This window comes from Monodon monoceros, unplaced genomic scaffold, assembly GCF_005190385.1.
Source record: "Monodon monoceros isolate NGI ecotype Baffin Bay Population unplaced genomic scaffold, NGI_Narwhal_1 Super_Scaffold_3, whole genome shotgun sequence".
In the NCBI taxonomy this organism is placed as follows: Eukaryota; Metazoa; Chordata; class Mammalia; order Artiodactyla; family Monodontidae; genus Monodon; species Monodon monoceros.
Window position 1 is genome coordinate 14,613,652 of NW_021703780.1, and position 26,037 is coordinate 14,639,688.

General features: G+C 42.5%; 1 protein-coding gene across 8 annotated transcripts in view; it reads right to left on the minus strand.

Annotated features, from left to right (window-relative positions):
• Positions 1–26,037, minus strand: part of KIF13A (kinesin family member 13A) — a 219,292-nt gene that overhangs the window by 22,971 nt on the left and 170,284 nt on the right. For 4 of the 8 annotated variants that reach the window (XR_003796624.1, XM_029242237.1, XM_029242235.1 and 1 more), the window contains exons 15-27: positions 24,091–24,177; positions 23,826–23,992; positions 18,224–18,437; positions 16,429–16,591; positions 15,043–15,183; positions 13,832–13,981; positions 10,943–11,104; positions 10,249–10,422; positions 7,072–7,223; positions 5,888–6,020; positions 5,555–5,701; positions 2,059–2,097; positions 327–426 (exon numbers count right to left, since the gene is read on the minus strand). Coding sequence is in view for 7 of the 8 variants with exons in the window: in XM_029242237.1 (XP_029098070.1) it covers positions 327–426; positions 2,059–2,097; positions 5,555–5,701; positions 5,888–6,020; positions 7,072–7,223; positions 10,249–10,422; positions 10,943–11,104; positions 13,832–13,981; positions 15,043–15,183; positions 16,429–16,591; positions 18,224–18,437; positions 23,826–23,992; positions 24,091–24,177 (1,829 nt within the window). In the remaining variant the exon portion in view is untranslated. The remainder of the gene's footprint in view (positions 1–326; positions 427–2,058; positions 2,098–5,554; positions 5,702–5,887; positions 6,021–7,071; positions 7,224–10,248; positions 10,423–10,942; positions 11,105–13,831; positions 13,982–15,042; positions 15,184–16,428; positions 16,592–18,223; positions 18,438–23,825; positions 23,993–24,090; positions 24,178–26,037) is intronic. The other 4 variants (XM_029242241.1, XM_029242236.1, XM_029242239.1 and 1 more) reach the window with 2 other exon arrangements.

Consider the following 26,037-nt stretch of genomic DNA (forward strand, 5'->3'; position numbering starts at 1 on the left):
AAAGCTAAGACACAGCAGTCCAGCTAAGGGAGGAAAACAGCCTACCACTACTGTCTAGAAGTGAAAAAACTACTCCCAGCCAAGAGTTTAATCTCACATACCTTTTTTTTTTTTTTTTTTTTTTTTGCGGTACGCGGGCCTCTCACTGTTATGGCCTCTCCCTTTGCAGAGCACAGGCTCCGGACGCGCAGGCCCAGCGGCCATGGCTCACGGGCCCAGCCGCTCCGCGGCACGTGGGATCCTCCCGGACCGGGGCACGAACCCGCATCCCCTGCATCGGTAGGCGGACTCCCAACCACTGCGCCACCAGGGGAGCCCTCACATACCTTTTTTATTGCTGACTTTTTTAATCTGTTCATCTAGGTATTCTCGCCGTTTAATGAGGGCATCAGACCACCTCTCTCTCACACAGTTTAAGTCTTCTTCCTGGCATCAGGGAAGGAAAACATTTTCCTGTAGAGTGCACAGATAACTATTTCTTTTTTTAAAAAAAAAAAAGATGTTTAAATTGATTAGGAAACTTTTCATTAGGAAAGGCCATTGAACATTGCTGTGTGATTAATATGCAAGAAAGCAAAGAGGCCTCAGGAACACTGCATGCTGATTGAGGATCCCATGACTCAGAAATCAGAGCCCCTGGATTTCCAAAAAGATAATTATGCTTAAAAGCAAGAGAAGCTCAAACTACACCAGCTGTTGGATGAGTCTTATATGGTATGGGCGTGCATGTATTTAAGTTGTAGCTATTCGTTTGAAGGGTTTGTGATTCTAAGCAGAAGGACACCAGAAACACAGCCCAAATCACAAAGCAGCAAATGGAATGGAAAACGACAGGCATTTTCATCATTCAGAGCTCGATGGCTGGATAAGATGTATTTTCTGAAAGGCAAAGAATAGATCAGTGGAGAACTTTTCAAACTTGCTGCAAAGGTTTTACCTCCAACCGCTACCATGAGGCTAACCGAAAACTTCCCATGCAAGAAGCCAACATGCAGTCAGCCATGCTGAGAACTCCCAGAAGCAGCCGCTGGACTCAACCGTGAACCACGTGGCAGCAAGCGCACAGACAGCCACAGGACGTTAGTTAATGGCGTTGCTGAGATCCAAGGGGATACTGGTATCTCCCCTACCATTTGTTTTTACTTGCTTGTTTTCTTTCTTAGTAAAATTATGAGGTGGGAAAGCCACCTACCAATTCTATTCAGGATGCTCTTTGACTTCCCTAATTCCGGCCTAACCCTTAAGACGTTACATTAAGAGCAGACACCTGAGAACTTCTGAGGCTTTACCTACAATGGACCCACATTTTACTTATAGGAAGGCACACCAGGAAAACATGCTTTTAAAATTTATGTAGAGAATCAGTACAAAGACTGGGAACCAACCCAGAAAAGTTCATCTTGGTTTGCCACCTTGACCATTACTGTTATCCCACATTCCACAGACAGTAGGCCAGTCAGCCCTGACTAGGTAAAACTTCACATTTGCATATATTTTTTCTCCCCTAGATTTCCAAAAAGAGATTAAAGCTCAGAGCTAAATTCTTCAGGTTATGAATAAGATTGGCCTTAAAGAGAGAAGAAAACTGGCTAAACAAAACCATGTGCTTAAAATGTCGTCAGTTTTCCTAACCGGCAAAAGTCTTTAAAAATACAATGGCACGCTAGAACAGTGCTACTCTCTTAGATATAAGGAGCTAACTGCAGGTTCACATAGGAAAGACAGGTCTGCTTAAAGATTATGGATGGATAACTACAATTCTTAAGATCATCAGTTTAATACAGTGAGAGTGGTCTTATTTAGAGAGGCTTTACGAGCCAGCAATTTGAGACGGCATAGCAAAAGTGCAGTATCTGCTTATAAATTTTGAACTGACAGGGAAATCTATGGAAATAGTATTGTATCCCTGATTACACTGAAAGCAAATCAAAAGCGAGTGAAAACTGCATATTCTTGCTCTCCGTTCCTCCTTTCCTCCTCCCTGCCCTCGGCTTTGCGAATGCTGGCAATTAGCAGCAGCTGTGCCCCATGCCACAGGATTGACAGCAGCAGTAATACCTGATAACTATCCATATCATCACCATCCTCATCATCTCTCTGGTAGGGAAAAAATAAACACAAAGGACATGCATTTTTTTTTTTTCTCCAACAGCACACAAGGAAAATAAGTCTTTAAGCTTAACACACACATTACAACGGATAGCACACACAACATCGGCATAATAAAACATTTAACTGAATCTCAAAAAGTGGATGTAATTCATTTGTCTATAATTACTTAAAGAATTTAAGATTTAATTTTTTTCTTTAATAGAGAAAGCAGTCATTTAAAAATGGGAACTCTCTCAGATTCTCTTAGCTGGGGATTGGACACAACCCCGCTATGGCACTGTTATGCAGTCACTATTTGTTTCTGGGTGAGCTATTTGACTGAGATTTAGAATGGGCAGAACTAGAAAGGACTTTAGGGAGTCTCTTGGTCAGGTTTTAGCTGTGAGGCAGCTAAGGCCTGAAGGATGAAATGACTGAAACCAAGGTTCACACAGATAGTGGCAGGGTCAGGACTGGAGGCCAGGTCTGCGCCCTTGTCCCTGCACCACACCACTGTCACTGTGAAATCGTCACAGGGGAAGGCCCACCGGGAAGCTATGACTCCACATACAGTCAGCTCTCCTTATCTGCATGTTCCACATCTGCAGATTCAACCAACCACAGAACCTTCCTGATTGGAGGGCCGAGTGTACTAGGCCATTTTATATGAGACTTGAACATTCTCAGATTTTAGTATCCAAGGGGGGGAGGGTTCTGGAACCAATCCCCCCGGATACCGAGGGAAGACTGTAGAAGGTTCTGTATACTGTACCACCGCAGTAAGAGCACAGCCCACTATTTTGGATACATGGCTCTATCATTATCCACTGTTGGATATGTCAGTATCCATGCCAATCAGGAGAGAAAAATCAGAACTGTCCTAAACCCATGGCAACATTTTACAATAATTACATAAACTAAGCATTTTGGCAAAACATTTGCAAAACAAAATCATCGTGTGGAAAAAAAAAAAAAGGGTTTTAGTTGAGACAATTTTCCTTAGAAACAAGAATAAAGAGGGAACTCCCTGGCGGTCCAGTGGTTGGGACTCTGTGCTCTCACTGCCGAGGGCCTGGGTTCAATCCTTAGTCGGGGAACTAAAATCCCACAAGCTGTGCAGCCAAAAAAAAAAAGAAAAGAAAGAAACAAGAATAAAGAAATCCCCATTTGTAGGGAATATCCATCTCTATGGAGGCAGGTTCTACTCAAAATGAATACTGGGTCATGTAACAACCTTCTTTAATTTTTCTATGGTTATTGGAGGGTTAATATTAAAAAAGGAACTGGAGTGGCCTAGTCAGACAAAAGACAAACTTTTTTTTCAAATGCCTTAAAAAATATAATTACATTATGTTCATATCTAAGTATACTTCAAAATATACTGCATTTTAAAAGTGCTTTAAAAATACTGTTAAGATTATTCTCTGTGTAGACTTTAAAATAAACTTTAGTTTTAGTTTGGTAACCATCATTTTCATTTGGATAACTCTAACTTCAGTAGTAAGCCCACTACTGAAATAATTTTTCTCAAATTAATTCCTCCTATTAATGAATAAAGTACAAACAGCTCTAATTTATCATTATCTTTTAGGCTAAGAAGATACTTCTATTCATCAAAAACTAGCTTGAGCTTTCATGATGTAGAACTGTTGTGACATCAGCATATTCTGGATTGGCTCAAGCTACTGCATCAAAATAATTCTTTTTTTTTTTTTTTTTTTTGCGGTACGCAGGCCTCTCACTGTTGTGGCCTCTCCCGTCACGGAGCACATGCTCCAGACGCGCAGGCTCAGCGGCCATGGCTCATGGGCCCAGCCGCTCCGCGGCACATGGGATCTTCCCGGACCAGGGCACGAACCCGCGTCCCCTGCATCGGCAGGCGGACTCTCAACCGCTGCGCCACCTGGGAAGCCCGCATCAAAATAATTCTGAAGTACTATGTCAACAACAAAAATGGTACTGGACATGACCTCGAGCATGGCAGCAAAGAAAAATAAAAGCTTTAAAACAGTCACAGTTTAAATTTGCATGACAGATACTATAAGAAGAGCATTCAGCACTGGGGGAAGGCAGATATTTGAGAGCTCAAATTTTGACAAAAATCAGTTTTAACTCAAGAGGTATAGCTATTTTTAAAAGTGCAAACAATCAATCCTTGCAATGTTCATCAAACAGGAATAGTCAGCCAGTTGGTGATCCATGTTCATAGGTCATAATTCACACACAGATTCAAAGTTTTATCTAAGATCAGAGATTTATTAAGCCACAAAATTTTATGGCACAAAGGGACCTCAGAGATTTATTACGTCTACCTCATCATTTCAGAGGAAAGAAAAGGGGAACTCGAAGTTTAAATTACTCAGTTAAGTCAAACAAAACTTAAGAACCCAGGTCTCCTCACTCCAAGTCTGTGCTCTTTCTACCAGGCCCTGCAGTTGCCCCCGGAGCTGATGGCCAAGTGGGGGACAACCCAACTTCCCCTCCACATACAGCGAAAAGTCTGGTGGAGAAGCCTCCCTGGAAACAGCAGACTCCAGCCTCACAACTCCATTCATACTCTTCCCAGGCTTTGAGTCGGAGGCAGTTCTGGCCTGGGATGAGGAAGGCAGTGTCTGACACAGCTGTGCCTGCCTTACGGCCCAACAGTCCAAGCCAATGTTTCAGTAAAGTCTTTGCTGCCATGAAGCCAAAAGGAAACTGAGATGGAAGATGAACCCTTCTCAAGATAGGCTGGGCTTACGCCCAGACTCTACAGAGAAAAGTTTTCTCCCCATCATGACAGGGAGTGTGTTCCCCGTCATGTGTGGCAGTGAGAGAACCGGAATTCAATGGTCTGATTCCTCCCAGTCCCTAATTACATCTGATAGTAAAGTGGGGACTTGGTGAAGCACATGCGTTCTTTCAGGCCCCTGGGGACAAGTTCCTGATCTTACAGTTTATTGTGACTGGTAAATAAGATGAATTCTTAGCTGGTTCCAACTTTTAATTTTTTTTTTAAGTGAGAAAAGAAGGTTTAGCAAAAGGAGATTTAATGAACAAAAATGATCATGAGGACAACTTTCAATTAAAAAGTAAAGCTTTCAGAGAGCTGGTTAAGTATGCCAGTGTATGGGGGCAACTTTCTATTAATAAAAGTGGATCAGGCCAAAGCCAGCAATATCAAACACCCAACATAATTTGGGCCAGATATAAAATAAATCCTGCCTAAAGTAAATGAGCACTGTAGCATTGATGTGTGTTTATAAATAAAATTATTATTAATCGGTACTAAGCCAACACAGTAACTTAAACCTAGCAAAAAGGCAACGGACGGAAATATGGATGGGGTGGCGGAGGCCAATACATGCTTAAGGCAAGGAGTTCAGTTATATTCCTGAACAGGTCTCCGTCACAGATCACTGACCACCTTAATTCTACACTAACCAATCTTTGTTAAATACTGTTTGCAATCTGTTGGTCTCACCTGGTAACTGTCCAGCCCTCTCTGGAGCTTGGTGGACCTGGCGGTCACGCAGCCAATGGAGATGGACAAGATAGCTTCGACCATGAGTGGCAGTGTCCCAGAACGCTGGACAGGCTTCACTGTGACTTGCACTCTCCGGGAATGACCCTGCAGGGGTGGGGGTGTGATGCGGAAATGGGGGCCAGGAATGGGGATGGGGAGGGATGGATGGGGGAAGAGGATCAAGGAAGGGGAAAGAATTAGGGAACAGAGAGGCAAATAACTAGAAAACTCCAGAAACTGTAAGAGTGGGACAGGGAGAAAACACGAAACAAGCAAAGACAAACCTAGTACCTGTCTGAGTTGAAAGACACCTCCTGTGTTGACATCTTTTGCCTGGTGAAGCTCCACAGCGGCGTACTCCCCCAGCTCATTCAGCTCTAGTATGGAGATCCACATCTCTATTCTGCGAGTAACCTCGTTCCACCTGCAGAAACACGTTCCAACCAACGACCATGTCATTGTCCGGGACATTATTAGCAACAGGAAGAAGGCCCCAGTCCCTGAGCACTTACTATCCATGAGGCACTGTGCTATGTGTGTCACATAGATTATTTTCTTGTTTAACACTCAGAACAATCCTGTGGTATGGCTTCTTTTCATTTATTTTATTGATATATACCCTATATGCAGTGAACTGTCCCGATCTCAGGCGTAGACTTGGAGGGATGGTGACAAATGCATACACCTGTGCATACACCTGTGCATACACCCGGCCATCGCCACAGCAGGTCTGCTCAGGCCCCTTCCCACTCAATCCCCACACCACCTGCAGCAGCTGTGTAACCTCACAGATTAGTTTTACCTGCTCTAGAATTTCATATAGATGGAATCATGCAGTAGTGTACTCTTCTAGGTCTGGCTCCTTTGATTCAGAACAATGTTTGTGAGATTCATCCACAATATGTAAGAGTGGGACACAGTCCTTTTTTATTGTTGAGTAATATTCTATTATATGACTAATAACGCAATTTGTTTATCAAACATTCTCACACTGAAGGACATAGGGTTGTTTACAGTTTGGGGGATATCATGAATAGAACTGCCATAAACATTCATGTACCAGGCTGCTTATGGACTTATGTTTTCATTTTTCTTGGGTAAATACCTAGGAGTGGGATTGCTGGGTCACGGAAGAGGCAAATGGTCAACTTTAAAAGAAGATACCCTTCTGTTTTCTTCTATAAGCTTTATAGTTTTATCTTTTACATTTAAAGTCATGCTCCATCTCAAATTAAGTGTTGTGTATCCTGTGAATTAAGATCAAGGTTGTTTTCTTCCATAAAGGTACACAGATGTTTCAGTCTCATTTGTTGAAAAGACTTTCCTTTCCCCATCGAATTTTTCCAGGGCCTGGTAGTTCCTTTCACCATTCCCATTCACAAAGGAGGAAACAGGCTCAGAGAGTCCTTATTCTTCAACCACTGTCCAAGGGTGAGCCTTGACCCTGTGTCTAAAGCCCTCAGCCAAGCACAAACCTGTCATGCAACGTTCTTGTCTTAGCATGAAGGGAATCGACTTCCCAGACAGAGCTGCCGTTCCCGGTGCACCGGTGGCCCCACACTTCGATGGCCAATGCTCCATCTGAAATGAACTCCAGGAATTCTTCCGTTACACTCACCACGTAGTCCTGGGATACGCGGGGGAGAGGAAAGGGTGACAGGAGTTAGGCAGAAAGGAATCTGAAATTTCCTTTTTAACTTTCAGCTGTATACAGAGTCATTTCAGAGCACACTAGCCTGATCCCAACCTTAAAACCATCGCTGCTGTTTCACAGAAAACCGCAAAGAAACCAGAATATTAGATGGGAAGTGATATTCTGAGGTAAGTTAACTTTTTTTTTTTTTTTTTTGCGGTGTGTGGGCCTCTCACTGTTGTGGCCTCTCCCGTTGCGGAGCACAGGCTCCGGACGTGCAGGCTCAGCGGACATGGCTCACGGGCCCAGCCACTCCGCGGCATGTGGGATCTTCCCGGACCAGGGCACAAACCCGTGTCCCCTGCATCGGCAGGCGAACTCTCAACCACTGCGCCACCAGGGAAGCCCTGAACTCCTTTCTTTAATAAATGAGGACACTGAGGAAAGCAGCAGCCCCACATCGCACTGCCTGTTGGCTGCAGAGCTGAATCTGTCCTCCCTTCCTCCTGGTTCACTCTCTTTTCCCTGGGACCACTTTGACTTTCAGACAGAACAGACCAATCAGCACAGCAAAAAAAAAAAAAAAGGGAACTTCTGATTGTTCCTTGCTATGGCTTAGAAGACCAAAACAGAATTAAATTTTATACGATTATCTCCAAGATTCTGCGCTCTTACTCTTAAACCCTCCCACTCCAACTCTTTGTTGTGAAATACAAACAGATGAGCATGAGGAAACGGGTGCTGAATAGACGGAGCAGTGAGGCATCACCTGGAACAAAGCAGCAGGCAAGGACCATGCGGACTTCCTTCCCATTAGTGGAATCTCAGGTGACTCTAATTTCTGGAAAGGGCTGTGCTGTATTGGTTTAAACTTATACTACCTAACTTCTTATTTTATTTGGAGACAGAGCCAGAATTTTAAAAGGAAAATAAACTTCATGACCAATTAGCACAAACTACGCATTTTAGAGGTTAAAAAAAACCCCAAAAGACCCCAAGGTTGGGCTTCCCTGGTGGCGCAGTGGTTGAGAGTCCACCTGCCGATGCAGGGGACATGGGTTCGTGCCCCGGTCCGGGAAGATCCCACATGTCACGGAGCGGCTGGGCCCGTGAGCCATGGCCGCTAAGCCTGTGCATCCGGAGCCTGTGCTCTGCAACGGGAGAGGCCATAGCAGTGAGAGGCCCGCGTACCACAAGAAAAACAAAAAACAAAAAAAACCCAAGGTCACACAGCGAGTCCAAAGTCTCTGAGACTAGCATCTATTAAACCAGTTGTTAACTAGGATGTACTTAAAATCCAAGTTTCATCCTTCTAAATAAGCAGCTTTTTGGATCCAAAGAAAGATGGGGAATATTTAAAAGAGTATTCAGAGAACCATAACGACAACGACAACAACAACAACAAAAGATTAATAAAGAATTAAGAAACAGACTTGGTGAATACAGGTAAAAATAAAAAGTGGGCTATTCTCATCAAAATAAAGACTTGACAGGGGACTTCCCTGGCAGTCCTGTGGTTAAGACTTCACCTTCCAATGCAGGGGATGCGGGTCCGATCCCTGGTCGGGGAGCTAAGATCCCACATGCCTTGGGGCCAAAAAACCAAAACATAAAACAGAAGCAATATTGTAATAAATTCAATAAAGACTTTAAGAATGGTCCACATCAAAAAAGATCTTTAAAAAACAAATAAATAAAAACTTGACAGGGACTTCCCCAGTGGCACAGTGGATAAGACTCCATGCTCCCAATTCAGGGGGCCTGGGTTCGATCCCTGGTCAGGGAACTTGATCCCACATGCATGCCACTACTAAGGAGCCTGTGTGCCGCAACTAAGAAGCCCGCCTACCACAACTAAGACCTGGTGCAACCAAAAAATAAATATCTTAAAAAAAGAGAAATCTAGCCTTTCAAAAAAAAACCTTGACAGACTTTACATATTGGAAATTTTATAGGTGGTGATATGGATTTGTCTTCTAACTGTAGAACCAGAAAGAATAGGCGCCATTTCGAAAAGAAGGGGTCTTGAATATCTATGGAGAATTGCCCAAAGAAAAACAAAATTACACAGAGGCTAGAGTCTGGCTGTCAGAAATGACTGGTTGGCAGTCTGATATGAAAGACAGGAAGAGTAGCTGATGTCACAAAATAGGTCCAACCAATATTCACCAAATATTCGCCTCTCTCATTTTGTATGATCTTTAAAAGCTCACACGGGACTTTAGAATGCTATGCTTAGAATTCAAAAGAATGAAAAATATCTACAGCAACTTATATGGTTAGATGCTCACGTATATTAAAATAATAAAATGCAATTCTGCAATCTGTAAAACGTGATCACATTTTTGTAAAAAACTTTTTAAAGTTATGCATGCGTGATGGTAAGAGTGTGTATCTCTGGCCATTTATGTGTATGAACATATGTTTGCACACACATAATATACAGCAAATTGTCACTGGTCATCACAGATTTCAGGTAGAGGTCTTTCAGAGTTTATTTTATTTTATTTATTTATTTGTTTTAAATTTTATTTATTTTTTGGCTGCACTGGGTCTTCGTTGCTGCGTGTGGGCTTTCTCTAGTTGCGGCGGGTAGGGGATACTCTTCATTATGGTGCCTGCGGTTCTTATTGCAGTGGCTTCTCTTGTTGCAGAGCACGGGCTCCAGGTGCATGGGCTTCAGTAGTTGCGGAGTGTGGGCTCAGTAGTTGTGGCACACGGGCTTAGTTGCTCCACAGCATGTGGGAACTTCCTGGACCAGGGCTTGAACCCATGTCCCTGGCATTAGCAGGCAGATTCTTAACCACTGTGCCACTAGGGAAGTCCCCAGATTTTATTTTAAACGCTTTCAAACGATCTGAATTTGTATTAAAGTACGTTTTGAGGTTAAAAAGCTCAATAAACCTATTATGTTTATGAAACATTCATATGGGAAAAAACTCTAAGTTACAAGTAGACTTTTGAACTGAGTCGCGGCCGGGTGTTTCCCAAGTAGCTCATTTTTTAATGGCATTTGTACCTTACAGTGAGAGAAGGTCACAGCGTACTGGGCATCCTTGGACTGTGGGGAAGGCACCTCTGGGTCCACTACTGGGGCAGCCACTGTGGATTCACACTGGTCCCAGAATGTGTATTGACAGAAGACGAAATTTGAGAGGTTTAAGGGCAGCCCAGTTGCCTCTTTAATTTTTACCTGGAGAGAGAAAAAAATGCAAACATAACTCTCGTAAAGAAAACAAACTATGCATTCTTTTCATACCCAGCTACCTCAAATTTAAGAGTGGGTGATGAAATAAATAAATCAGTCATCCATGTGACAACTGAAAATATTTCATTAAGGGTTACCTACTTGTAATGAAATGTGTACCATAGTTCCATAACTACAGTATGTGAGCATGGTGACAAATGCACACATCCCTCTCAAACTTTCCTAATGACCGAGTTTCTGACACAGCTGTGACCTTTACTAGAAAAGCATGATTCACTAAACAATATGCACTCCTTGCATGCCACATACATAGACTTCTGAAATTTCATACAACTGTCATCAGAAAGTGTGCTGCACTTCTGGGAAAAGTACTGTCTGTTATTGTATTTATTGTCAGAAAGTTTAACTTTTACCATTTTCTATGAAAAACTCCTAAGATTTTCCATAAAATTGTTTTGAATTGAAAAGGGCATATATCTGAGCCTTCCCAGCCCTGCCCTCTCACCCGGCATGTCAGTTTTTTGACTCGGTGAATGATTTCCCCGCTGCTGTCTACGACTTCAAGACTCCCGCTTTCACTGGAGTTCTCCGAGGAGTCATCCTCCACCACGCGTTCCGGGACGGCGCCTGTAACTCGCATCACTTCCACATGGAGACGCCCGGCAACCTGGGTCAAGGAACCAGAGTGCCGTGGGGTTAAAGACATCCTGTGGACAATACTGACCTGAGGTGGAAAGCATGCTACGACATCTCCGGCAAGCAGCTCCACTGTTATTGCTGGGCCACCTCCAGCAACGGGAAGCTCTCAGTACTTCCAGAGCCAGCCCACTCCATCGCCTGCCCTGTAATCACCCTGCCTTACTTTGAGCCAAATTTGCCTTTGTACCTTGCCTCCTGGAGTCATCTTCATTCTTACCCGTCTTCTACAGGACAGCCCATGAACAGCACAAAGGCAGCTATCACATTCTACCTAGAGTTATCTGTTTCCCTCATTCACATATTCATTCATTTACTCATTTGATCAAATACCTGGCATCGTGGGAACACCACGACAAAAAGACACAGGCTCTGCTGTCTGGGCACTCACAGTCAAGTGGGGAAAGACACAGAATTAAAAACCCAGTGTAGGGGGCTTCCCTGGTGGTGCAGTGGTTAAGAATCCACCTGCCAATGCAAGGAACACGGGTTGGAGCCCTGTTCCAGGAAGATCCCACATGCCACGGAGCAACTAAGCCCGTGTGCCACAACTACTGAGCCTGTGCTCTAGAGCCCATGAGCCACAACTACTGAGCCCGTGTGCTGCAACTACTGAAGCCCGCGCGCTCTAGGGCCCGTGCTCTGCAACAAGAGAAGCCACCGCAATGAGAAGCCCACGCACCGCAACGAAGTGTAGCTCCTGCTCGCCACAACTAGAGAAAGTCCGCGCACAGCAACAAAGACCCAAAGCAGCCAATACATAAATAAATAAACAAACAAATAAGTAAATAAAAACCCAGTATAAACTAGCTGTTCTAATAGAGATACATGCAGGTTGTTAGGAGATAAATTTATCCACTCAACAAATATTTACTGAGAGTCAGTGTGTGCCGGGAACTGTACTAAGTGCTGTGTTTACAACAGTAAACCAAACAGTCATGGCCACTGGGCTCATGGAGCCTCTCCCCTAACCTCTTGGGAGCAGAGAATGAGAATGGAAGTGACCTTAGGGCTGGGAGAAGGGTGAGGGGGTAAGACCTACTCCAGGAGGAGCGACAAAGTCACCAAGTTATAAGGAAATAGTTTCTTTGAGACTGTTTTTCGAAAAAAAAAAAAGGGGGGTGGGGGGAACTTAAGTTTCCAGATTATCCTGGTGGTTCTCTGCATTGGTGCCAGTTTAGCAGTGTCTCTCTTATAGCTGGTTTCACAGAACTGATTTAAGGATAGGAATGACCCTGACCTTTGCATTCTCAGTGTGGTAACTGGTCAGGTTTTCTTTGGCAACACAGTTTTAGGTCGTAATGACTGGACTTGTGAAGGGGACACATGCTCTGGCACTGCTGTGTCATCTTACATAGTGAAGCTTATTTTTTAAAGGTAGCTCAGATCTAACTTCCACAGAGCAATTGGCCCTGACACCCAAGACCTGAGAGAAATTAGTTGACGGTATTTGACAAGTGAGACAAATATGGAGGAAGGAGCAAGAGAAGGGGAAGAAAGGAAATATGAGAAAACGTTAGAAGACAGTGGCTCTTAAGCTTTTTTCCCCAACGTTTTTTGAGACCCTAATACATTTTTAGTATAATTTCAGGGGATTAACGAAATACTCAAAGCCCACCATGGACCCTAGCTTAAGAAACCCTGACTACGGACTCAGCCACTAGATCTCTTTGCCATAGGAGTTGTGCCCATTTTTAACATGGGATAAAGCAACTTAGCCCACTATTTTCCTAGAGCATAATGTCCACAGGTGGGTTACTACATGTGGAATGTGAGCTGTGCACTTACACATCACAACTGGGAATCTAGGGTCTATTTTCTGGGTTCCCTTTGGGCAGAATGGCACCTTATTCTTAGTCTGATCTAAGAATCACAAAAAATAACTTAGTATTTCCAAGTTTGCATGTTATTGAAGGATAAGCTAGGAAATAAGGATGTTACTAAATTTAAAATGAAAACATCAGTTGATGAAGTGGATAATATAAAAAAGTTTGAACTTGAACATTTTCTGAAATGTTTCAGGCTGACAGAAAGCCAATATAATGAAATAAATGAAATATGAGGGGCATTTTTTTAAAAAAGGGGAGGTAACAGTGGGATGCTTAAGCTTGTTTTCTTTGAATATTTTAGAATTTCAAAATAATCCTCCCAAGTTGTATGTTGTAAAGACCACTTAGGGCCAGGAAGGAGTTAAAGTGTACTACGGAGGTGAGAGATTCAAAGAGAAATCAATATGGGGCACAGAGCTGAATCTGGTTTCCAAAAGCTTTCAAATTTGATTAAAACAAAGAAAATACTTGTGAACCACAAATAAAAAACATGTTCTAATAATCTTTTAAAACCATGCCTTAATTTTGATAGTTTCTTTTGATATTAGTAGAGAAAGAAGAATGTGATCCTGATGCTTCACCCTAGTTTCTTGATCTACCTCAAGAACAGAGCTTAAATCGAATTAAAAAATAAAAAATGAACTTGAGCTCGGTGCTTTGTGATGACCTAGAGGGGTGGGATAGGGAGGGTGGGAGGGAAGCTCAAGAGGGAGGGGATATTGGTGGTACATCTATACATATAGCTGATTCACTTCGTTGTACAGCAGAAATTAACACAACATTGTAAAACAATTATACTCCAATAAAGATGGAAAAAAAAAACCAAACTTGAACCATGGCCATTTTCTCAGAGGCTGGCTTGTCCTTACCTCCCCCTGCTGGCTGATGATAGGAACTGCATACAGAAGTTTCACATCACAGAACAGACACTCCAAGAACACATTAGCCACGCCAATTAGGTTGTGATTCTCTTGGGCTTCATAGAAAGGGTCACCTCGTTTCCCGCAGAGTCGCTTTGTCTGAATGGTAGGGGAGGCGGGGGGAAGGCGAGTAGGAAACAAAACATCAACTTAAACAATACTATTTAAAACCAGCATTTTTAACTGTTTTAAAAAGAAAGCACTGGGCTTCCCTGGTGGCACAGTGGTTGGGAGTCCGCCTGCCAATGCAGGGGACGCGGGTTCATGCCCTGGTCTGGGAGGATCCCACATGCCGTGGAGCGACTGGGCTGGTGAGCCACGATTACTGAGCCTGCGCGTCTGGAGCCTGTGCTCCGCAACGAGAGGCCGCGGTAGTGAGAGGCCCGCGCACTGAGATGAAGAGTGGCCCCCGTTTGCCACAACTAAAGAAAGCCCTCGCACAGAAACGAAGACCCAACACAGCCATAAATAAATAAATTAAAAAAAAAAAAAGCACTTATCCAAATAAATTAAAAAGAAGTAAAAATAGAATCATGTCACACGAATAAAACAGAACTATTCCACGGGAGGGGCTTGTTAAGTGACATAAGGGCAGGGAGAGCTCTTCTTTGGTTACAGCCCCACCTATCACACCCCGTCTTCCCTATCACACCCCACCTGCAAGGTTTCATTCCCTGTGCTTTGCCTCATTTCCTTCACCGAATCTTTTTTTCCATTACTAATGTAGAAAAAATGGATCATGCTTTCTAAAATTATTCTTAGCATCTACCTAGCCATGAACACAGCTAGGGGAGCACGAACACATGCTAATGAATACAAAATCCACACTGGCTCCATTTAAGCTGATTTTTAACAGCATTGACGAAACAGCACAAGTTCACTTTGTCCTACTTCACTTCACTTGAAATGTAGTAGCAACCCAATAAGAACATGCTATGTGTTCTCTTCATTTAGTTCCTATCTGTGTGGGGATCACATGTTTTATGACCGATCCAACTGATCCTCTCAAGGTCAACTTTCACTTTACATTTCTAATATAAATGTCCCAAGTAGCACGACAGATATTCACTGACGCACATATGTGTGTTCTGACGATTAAATCACTTATATTCTTGTCCTTTTAGCACAACCAAAGCTCCTTTACATTTTGTCCCTCTTACCTCAGGAACCTTCTCCTTCCATTCTTGATAAAGGTCTCGCATATCGATTAATTTATTCTCCAGCTTCTCGATGGTCCACACTTGGGTGCTCTTTCTTTTCCTCCTCACTTGAATAGCTGGCTCGCTCACTATGGCTCCTCTCTGCAGAATGAAGGAAAACAAAAACAAAAAACAAACATAACGCATCTTGTTATAACTCTTTTGGATTGTTGAAGCAATATGTATTATCATAAAGTAGGAAGTTTGAAAAGAAAAAACACATAATGTATACAAAAGAAGATGAAACCCTATCACCTAGGGAGTATTCTGGTTTATTTTCAATCTTCTTTGTATACCCATGCACACACAGTTTATTTTTATCACAGTCAGAACCAAACAAATATACAAATTTCCTATCCCAATTCTCTCTCCACAGTTCACCTTCTTGTGTGGTTAAATATTCTTCATAAACATGATTTTTCATAGCAACACAGCCATCCATTATAGGGATGTATCACTCACTTGACTAATTCTCTTGGTCAACATCATGGCTGCTTCAAATTTTTGCTATTACACAGGCCACTGTGATAAGTGTCCTGGTACAAAAGCACATAAATGTTTATGAACACGTCTATAAGTACAGATTTAGAATAAATTTCTCAAAGGAGAACTACTTGGTCAAAAGATTAAAATGCAAGAAGACTGACGAGATACTCTCTGACTCGTTTCTAGCTCGCTTGTTGGAGGGAAAAATGAATGGATGAAAAATTATTTCTTCCAAAGTTTCTCCTTAAATGAAAATTTCTTCAAGTTGAAATGACAGGAAACTTCCCAATGGCTGCAAAGAATCCTTCTGTGTATGAAAAACAGGTATCATATGAGTCTTCCTTTCTCAAAGAATTCACTCTCAGAATGGTACTATCACAAAATATACACACATTCCCCCATTTCAGGAGGCATTTATATGAAAGAGAAAAGCAGGAGGAATTACTTATATATATTTCTAGTTTCAATGTTTTATTTATTCATTCATTCATTCATTTATTTTTTGGCCATACCAGCGGCTTGTAGGATCTTAGTTCCCCAAACAAAGATTGAACCCGGGACCGCAGCAGTGAAAGCACCGAGTCCTAACCATTGGACTACCAGGGAATTCCCCAGTTTCACTGTTTTAAAGAAAGAATTTATATTAGCAAGGCTTTTAGCCCCCCAAATTCTCATATTCCGATCATAAAATACCCGAAGGCATATATACCCAAGATCTCTAAAGGATGTCTTAAAAAGAACAGACCCTCCGGCTCACGTCAGGGTCTCCTCACGGATGTTCCGTGGATGCCAGGTTTACGTTCCACTTACAGTATCTACTGTTGTACCTCTCGCTCTCATCTTCTTTGAGAACATTCTTACCTTTCTATTGGCACTGAGGTTTGCAGCAGGGATCTGCAGAGTCACCTGGTAGTCGGTGAGTCTGCTCATCTCCTCGGCTAAGAAGTTAGCCTCCCTCACCAAGGTATTAGCTTTGACCAGCTGCTCCCGCAGTTTTGCCAGGCTTTGGCGGAAGAGTTCATCCCTGTGGCACAGCAGAAAAGGACATGAGAATGTCCAAAAGAAAACGGCAGTCCCGTTTCCAAGTGAGTCATGTTGTTAGAAAGTAATAGAAAACTCCTCTCAAACAATTGTTTTTCAAGCTATTTTTGCCAATTCACCTCTTATCCTCCTCTCTTCCCACCAGGTTTCCGTGAGCTCTCCACTGGTAACCACAGATGAAGAGCAAACACGTGGGGTGACTTAACTTCAAACCATGTTTTAAATTATATAACATTTGAAAACAACTAGATTTTGATATGGTAATGCACATGTACACACAAAACCCAATGAAGCAATCCTTTAGGAAAAAGAAATGATTACGACTTCTGTGTGCTTTGGGGTGGGGAAGATCTGGAGCCAGTAAGGAGAAAGTGTTTTACGTGATTTCTTCAGTTGGTAAAAGGTGAGAAGTAGGGACTTCTGTGGCAGCAGAAATTCGTTTCTCAACTCTACACAATAGCACTTCCTGATAAAAGCTTCTCTAACAGCCTAACTGGGTCCGAACCCTATTATATGTTTTCCCAGCCCCACACCTTTTGCCTCAGTAGCCTTCATCATAGTTACAATTTTTCATTTATTTGTGTAATTATTTGACCAATAATGTCCGTCTCCTCTACGAAGCTGTAAGCACCCCCAGGGCAGGGACCATGTCTTTTTTGCTTGTCACTACACCTAAAGTGCATGGTCCATCACAGGATATGCAAAAATTACCCACTGAATGAAATAAAGGGTACAGCTGACCCTTGAACAACATGGGTTTGAACTGCGTAGGCCCACGGAGATACAGATTTTTTTCACTGTGATCCATGGCTGGTTGAATCTGTGGATGTGGAATGCAGATATCAAGAACCTACTGTAAAGTTATACTCGGATTTTCGACTGCTTGGAGTGTCAGCACGTGATAAACGCTCAAGACACGTCAGGCGCCATTATTTTTATTACAACACATGATAATGGACTATCAACAGACCCGGGTTCAAACCCTGGCCTTTTCATTTACTTAATGGGTGACTGAGGGAAGGTATTTAAAATGATTGTCCAAGCTACAAGACAGAACGAATAGTTCCCACAGCTTGGTGCTGCTGGGAGCATTAAATAAAATAAGCAGCATTCCTAGACTGTGGTAAGACCACAACAGAACTCAGCAATACTTATTGTGGTTGTTTTTGTTACCGTTTCCTCCACTACTACCTCAGTTCTGATATAAATAAAGTCACAAGGTAAAAAAAAAAAATTCACATTTAGTAGATTTCTTAACATTAAAATTGTATTTAAATGGGTTCCAACATAAGAGAAATAAAAAACAAGAAATGGTTTTATGCTGAAGAACTATTCAAATGTTCTCTACTTTAAGACCAGACCGTGGTATTCTAACTTGGTACCGTTTTTATTAAAGGGTAAGGGGGCAGGTGTAATCTTTAACAACTAACATCACAGTAAACATACTTAGGATAAATAATATCTCTGAAAGGAAAGGCAAGTGCTAACAATCCAGGCACGGGAGTAAGATTTCCCTCTTTGCCAGGTCTGTGCCGCTTTGACGTGCCTCCGACCGCCTCCCCCAGGACCCCGAGGCCTTGACTCTGGGCGCCTCCACCCCCGTTCCCCTTCGTACCTCTCCTCTGCCCACTGGGTCACTTTCTGCTGAGCTGTCTGGCTGCTATAGGCCAGGCGGTCAGGGCCGCTGCTCTGGGGCCGCCTCTCTGGGGACAGCTGCTGGCGGAGCTGCTCCAGTTCGCGCTCGTACATGAGCCGCTGCTCCTCAAGGGCGCTCCTCTTTTCTTCCAGGTACTGTTTCTCCAGGACCTGAACCACATTTTGAACTGGGTCTGGTGAGTCAAGAGACAAGGCGAGGTGCCTTCAGCGGTGGCTACGACAGGGAGCCCATGGGTGTTCCTTTCGGCAAAAACCATCCCTGCCCCCAGAATCGAGCCTTTCAATGTGCTGCCTGTGAGCGGCCTGAGAGGCCCCATCAGATGAAATCCTCTCCACTTCCTTTTCCTTAACATTTTAGATCAATGCCCTGGGGGGAAACATTCCCCACATCTACTATGTGACTTTCTTCACTTTGATGAGCTCATCCTAATGTTTAGATAGACCACTCAATTGCAAAAAGCAGATGACAGGGGAAAGGGGGTTGGGATTCTATCCACCGAGAAGAAAAACTCAATGAAAGCTAAGACAACTTCAAAGACAGAGCCACGTGAGATTTGATTTTTCTGACAGTCACTTTTTAACGCTCTTCTAGCATTGGTTTCAGCACATGGCAAAGGGTCTGTATTTCTGATTTTAGCCACAAATTTATTACTCCTGAATTTCTCTAATGTGAGAGGAAACTTACAGATCGCAGCATGTGTTTGAAAACACTGATTGAATATACAGTCTGGCAATTTCTCAGGTGTTAATAGTCAAGAAAGCAATTCACTTGCAACTATTTCTGATTTTTTGCGTTTGCAGATTGAGAGATCACCAACACACATGTGGGTGAACAGGTATTAGAAATACTAATGGGTCTTGTTGAAAGGGGCCATGACTGTGACGAGTGGTGGCTGTGGTGTAGGCAGGACTCGGTCCTAAAGAGCTAATTGGCTATGGCAGGACATTAGCTTGGTAACAACCAATGGCCTGGATGTAATGAAGAAAGATTAAGGAAGGCACTGACCACATGCACAAAAGAGAAAGTCATGCTGTCTCTAGGGAAACAGTATGTTAGACGATCTGGATGGTAAACAAAGAAATCACCATAATGGTAAATATTTCCCTGAAGTACACGGGACCTAGGAGATGTGTTCGTATTCTCAGACTAGCCTGAGATTCACACACTTGCTTATTATTCAGTGCTGTTCGTGTCATATTTCTTTTTTTGCGGTATGCGGGCCTCTCACTGTTGTGGCCTCTCCCATTGCGGAGCCCAGGCTCCGGACGCGCAGGCTCAGCGGCCATGGCTCATGGGCCCAGCCGCTCCGCGGCATGTGGGATCTTCCCGGACCGGGGCACAAACCCGTGTCCCCTGCATTGGCAGGTGGACTCTCAACCACTGCGCCACCAGGGAAGCCCTCCTGTCGTATTTCTATATATTGACTCTCATTTTAATTTCCAGGATAAGAGAAGGAAATTAAGAGGAATTTTTACATCGCCTCATGATAGCTATTGACTGACTTTACCAGAAGACCCTATTAATTTGTGAAATCAGCAGGTAAATTTTAGTAGTTTTCTTTATGAGAAGAGGAAAAGAAAATAGCATGTTAGCTTTAAAAACAGGGTTAAATAATACAAAACAGAGTAGAAAGTACTTTTAAAAATCACTAGATACACAGAGTATAGGTGAGTTGTTTTAAGAAAAATGACAACCACAGCAGCAATAATAATCCTACTGGCTGCTGGCTATATCTCAGGTAGAGGCACTATACGCTTTGCATGCATCATCTCATGAAAACCTTGCAACAAACTTAAGGGTGGATGGCGTTCCCATTTCAAAGATGAGACAAACTGGGACTCAGAAAGGTTAAGTAGCTGACCTAAGATTGCACAGATAATAAGCAACAGAACTGGGTTCTGAACTCAGATCAGAGCTAATTGTCTGGGGTAGGAAATAAACTTAGTAATAAATTGTACTCTTACCTCCAATGTTTTCCTCAGAATTAGTACTCTGTTAAAGAGTAGATTTAAAAAAAAAAATACTGTTCTTTGCTGATATAAAATTCTCAAATTCATTATTTTTTCAAAGCTGAATACTTTTCTTCATAGAGTCCTGACACAGAGTCCCTGAAATATGTTAACTTGAAAGGCCAATGGAAAATGGACTCCTAAAAAAAAACCCTTTTACACAAAGGCAGACCATGGGTGGGTAAGACTTTTTCCACAGAGTGAAAACTGACATACTCCAAAGGATTAGAACTTCTAACGTAGCCCTAGAACTTCTGGAGGGGGGGGGGTGGAGAATAATATGGTGATCTTTTTTGAGGGAGTTTAAAGAAATCTTACACATAAGGGCTAGAGAAGAAAAGTTCTCTGGGAATTAAAAAATATACATATTTCTCAAACAGTATACATATATTTTTTCTCTATTTAGGCTCTAGGTTTAAAAAAGAAAGGACAGGGTCCTCACCATCCATTTTTAGGGCCCTAACTGAGTGTTTATGAATCTTTTCCAGAGAGAGAAAACTGGGAAACACACCAATTTTTTTTATAAAATCATATCCTAGGGTTTTTGCTAAAGGACACTGAAAAAGATGTTTAATTCTTATTTCTATTTGTTGGTCAGTGGTAAGTAGAAACACACATGACCCCAGATGGCTGAGGTAGGGGGTTCCATGCCAATGCAGAGGTAATGTGACTGAGGCCTTTTTAAACTGCTTTAGCAGCTACCACGACATAGCAACCCTACTACTCACCAGGCTTTCTCAGTGGCCACAAATCAACATGCAGATATGCAAGATAGAGCAACTCAAAGTGTCCCTCCCCAAGCCTGCCACAGACCAGCCTGGGAAGCCTTGCCTGGAGACTCTGGGTCTGGCTATGCTACACACAAACCTGGTAGAGGTACAGGGACTGAGGTTTCTTTTTCTCCTCTGATCCCAACACAAGTCTGGAAACACTTTTCTCTTAGGCATATTTGATAACATTTTCTTTTCGAATTAATTAACCTCTTTTAAGCCTTTATCCCTATACAACATATTCTTAAAAAGGTCACCCTAATCAGCAAGTCACTCTGACTCTATGATATGGCGTAGGACAGAAGCCGAAGATGATCTGGTCTGTTCTCCAACAACCAATCCACTTTACAAGAGAATGTTAAGTTTCCTTTTTCTCCCTATCTTCTTTCTTCCTCTTGTATGAACTGTTTTAAAACTCAGTAAGCCTAGAGCCTCAGGCCAAGAAACCAAAGAGGTAAATGTTTTAGGACGACAGAAAGGACCCCCTTTCTTTTGGGCATAGTATCCTCTCTTCTTCCTTAGTTTATTCTCTGCCTGGTATGTAACTACGCAATGCGCTCAAACTTCCTTATCTGTCCCGAGAATGGAAAAGAGAGAGGGTAATGGTGTAGAGGTTGAAGGGAATTTATGTGACCCACAGAATTAGAATTAATTCATATCAAGATGCCCAAGGCACTAAATCAAAGGAAAGTAGATCCTTTGGGGGAAAAAGAGAACCTTTTAATCCCGGATGGAATAAGCTCTATGATCCTTCACCAGCCCCTTAATTGCTCTTTACTTTAGAGCTGCCATTGACTCTGCGAAAACAGTTAAATGTCTGATTCCTATTCTGAAGCCTCAGGAAGAACATATTAGGTCTACAGATACTAGGTTTGCTTTTATTCTTAATTCAAATGAATTGGGGGGCTTCCTTGGTGGCGCAGTGGTTGAGAGTCCACCTACTGATGCAGGGGACACGGGTTCGTGCCCCGGTCCGGGAAGATCCCACATGGCGTGGAGCAGCTGGGCCCGTGAGCCATGGCTGCTGAGCCTGTGTGTCCAGAGCCTGTGCTCCGCAACGGGAGAGGCCACAGCAGCGAGAGGCCCACATACCACAAAAAAAAAAAAAAAAAAAAAAGAATTGGGTTTCAGATCATTATTTATTCTAGAGATGTGAAAATCCGTTATTCTATTCTATTACTGGGATAATGCAGGTGACTATTTACCCAGAAGTACTATGTCCTGAACTGCTGTGCTGTCAACAGAAATAATAGTTGCTAGTATGAGGAGCAATAATACTAGTGACACTTTTGTGCTGTTGGATACACGGGGAAAAGAACAGCCACTGGATTTTAACCACTGGAAGGCAATGGAGTTGGGACATGGGGAGGAAAGGGTCATAATTGAAAAGGGAGCATCCCTCCATCAAGAATTCAGGGCACCTCAGGCAGAAAAGGCCAGGCAGAAAACTTCAGCTTCTTCCCCATCATGTTAGTTAGATTTGGCCAAAGCATGTAGCACAAGCACTGACGAGCAGCACTGCTAAACACCAGCCAAGCTCCCTCATGCTAAAGCCAATCAGTTAACCTTCATCCCAGTGTTTGTGGAGGAGCTCTGTCTGAAACCACATGAGAGGGAAGAGAATCTTCAAATAGGACCACCAGGGGGATGGCCACCAGGCAGACAGGCTCATGACCGGGAAGCCACCTAGCGGTAGAGGTGAAGGGCGTGAACTCTGTCCGGCCACCAGCATTTCAGCATCATAACAGAACACATCTGTGTGCCCCACAGGGGAGCTCCATTTAGCAGTGGGGTTGAGTAAAGCATAAGGAAGGGGAAACATTACTTTTAAATGGATAAAATCAACACTGGAGAGCAAGGCCTGATCTGGAACACAAACGGATACTCATGTTAACACCATGAGCCAGACCACTGATGATGAACTGCTGTGGCTAAGAAAGCTTGGAGAAATTAACAAGTGAGTATTTAGTGAGCGCTAAATACCCACTGGTTATTGAGGGAGGTCATATATATATAAATATTTATATAAATATATTTATATATATATAAATATTTAGATATATGTTAAGACGGTAGCAATTGGAGAAAATTAGAAATCTGTGATGTGGGATGATACATGATTAAATGGATACCACCTGGATACACCATAGAGTTAGAGCACAGAGATGTCTAGAATTCTGTAACCTCATCTGAAGAAATAATCTCTCTTCTGATGGGCATTCCTCCACCTGGAGTTTGGAGCTGCACCCTCCTGTCACACCCTGCATCTATGTGGGCTTTCAAAAAATCACTCACAGGGGAGACTTGTTGCTCAGCCACGTTGTTAAAAGACCCATTAATGTGATTCTGATGTCTGAGCATCACTTTGGAATGTCTGTCGAGATTCCTCCCAACTTGGTAAGCAAGTAACAGGGTGGGGTGAAGTTTGAGTTCCAACTGTGGTCTTCCCTGTGCTGTGCTGACAAAAGCCCCAGCAGCTAATGTTAATCCCTAATCTTAATGATGTTCTTTTTCGTTGTTATTCTATACTCTTCAGAGTAATACATTACACTTGTTTTTCCATCTGGCCTTTTCTTCATACTTCATTTTTATAATTAAAAAGAGGGGACTTTTTAAAATCCAGAAATAGAGATAAATAAAAAGGTCAAAATCTTTATTCCTGCAACAGAATCCCCAACTTGATACACCAGAGATCAGACTGACAATTCTCTAGCCATGCTCAAATTCTCCTCAGGTTTATTTAAAGAGTAGAGTAAGAAAGTAAATGCTTAAGGGTCTTACCATTACTATTCAGCGTTTTCATGATAACTTCCATCTGCGCAAATTCATAGTTATAGTCTGGTTCCGAGGAAGCCTCACTGGCTGCATCCAGGTCATGCTCTGGGGGGCCCGTTTCTTTTTCAAAGTCTTTCAACCAATCTCGCCGTTTCCTCTTAGGTAAATTAATTCTGTGGGGTTTTTCACCATTAGAGAAAATCAACGTGTTTTACACTCAGATAAGAGAAAAGGTGTATGAGTGAACATACTAGTGAACACAAGCTGTTACCTGAAGAAGTGGTTATTTCCCCACAGGATTCTGTCCCCGTGCCACAGCAGGGTGGTGCTGCACACGAGGGTACCGTTTACACAGGACCTGAAGGAACACCAGGGGGGCTACATCAGCTGGATGGTAAAGAGCAATAAACCTAGACCCAGGAGCCAAAGAGATAACTGGGGGAACTTTCTCTTAATAGGCATATTCGACTAATACCTAAAGAAGGAATGACAGAATTGTAAACACTATCAAAATACAGGATCTAGGCAAAAATGATCAAGGGATGCTGATATCCCTCAAAGACAGACAACTGGACATGATGTGCTCCTGATGGAGATGGGCAACAATGCCTATGGAACGTTCTTGTCCATATTTGAGTTGAACCTGATCAAGCCTCTATATCTAAAACCAATTTAGGAAATAGAGAGGGCAGCGGAAGACGTTAAATGACGCCATGGGATGCAATGAGCAAAATGCTGACTATGGGAAGCAACTAGGTGTCTGCAGCAAATAAAATGCAAGGTAAAAAAAAGTGGGGGAGCAAAGGAGGGGGACCCATGGGCTAAAAGAGTCCCAAGGGACATAACAATCAATGAGAATGGTTAAATCTTATTTGGATCCTGATTTCACGAAACAACTGAAAAAGAACCTTTATAAGACAACTGGGGAAATTTGAACACCGCCTCAACGTATGATTAGTAAGGAATTATTGTTTATTATTTTAGCTGTGATGGTACGGAAGCTGTGTTTAAGGATACTGGTCTTTTAGAGATACAAGTGGAGATATTTATGGATGCAAAGTTACAATATCTGGAATATGTTTAAAATAACCCAGAGGGGAGGGAGGAGGTGATGTGGAGGACATACAAATAAATAAAAAATAAAACTGTCTATGAGCTGTCATTTTTGAAGCTGGATGATGGCTGTATGGAGGCTTGTTATACCATTCTTTCCACTCTTTTGTTTGAAATTTCCCATAATAAAAACTCAGGGAAAACATAAAAGGAATACCAGGCTTAAATCCTAAACAGCTACCAACCAAATGGTAAAATCAATCAAGGGGAGGGAGGTGAGGGGATGGGTGAAAAAGTTTAAGAGGGATTAAGAGGTACAAACTCCCAGTTATAGTGACATATAGTAACTACAGTGGTGACCATTATGTAATATCAATATGCTGTATACCTGAAACTAATATAATACTGTAAGTCAGTTACACTTCAGTAAAAACAAACAAACAATTAGAGGTGGGGAAGGAAACTCTGATAGTCTTTGTTATACTGTATATATTATACCATAATGATGTACATTGTGTCTGTGGGTTTATGTTGGTCTATGTATCCTGGACTTGCCTGAAACAAATCTTGAAAAAGCAACTGTCCAGCGGACGCTTGCAGGTGGTCTTTCAACAGTGCAGCTTTCCTCACATTGTAACTTTGCTACAGCTTACTGGCTATCAAGGGGCTGTGAAGTCAGTAGCCTAAATAAGTCACTATAAAAGATTCTGTAGGATTTCCTGCTTATTAGAAGATCTCAACAACCGATCCTTTGATACAGTTAAAGCACTGTCACTGTGAGTTTTTTTAGGGGGAAAGGAAAAGTCCTCCAGAAATTTTAGCATGGACAATTTTAGTCTTCTCATAAATGTTTCCTTTACCTAAAAAAGAGATTTTGCTGGCATTTAAAAACAATACTCCCTAACATCATACAGAAAAATAAAGTCAAAATGGATTAAAGACCTAAATGTCAGGCCAGACACTATAAAACTCTTAGAGGAAAACACAGGCAGAACACTCTATGACATAAATCACAGCAAGATCCTTTCTGACCTACCTCCTAGAGAAATGGAAATAAAAACAAAAATCAACAAATGGGACCTAATGAAACTTAAAAGCTTTTGCACAGCAAAGGAAACCATAAACAAGACAAAAAGACAACCCTCAGAATGGGAGAAAATATTTG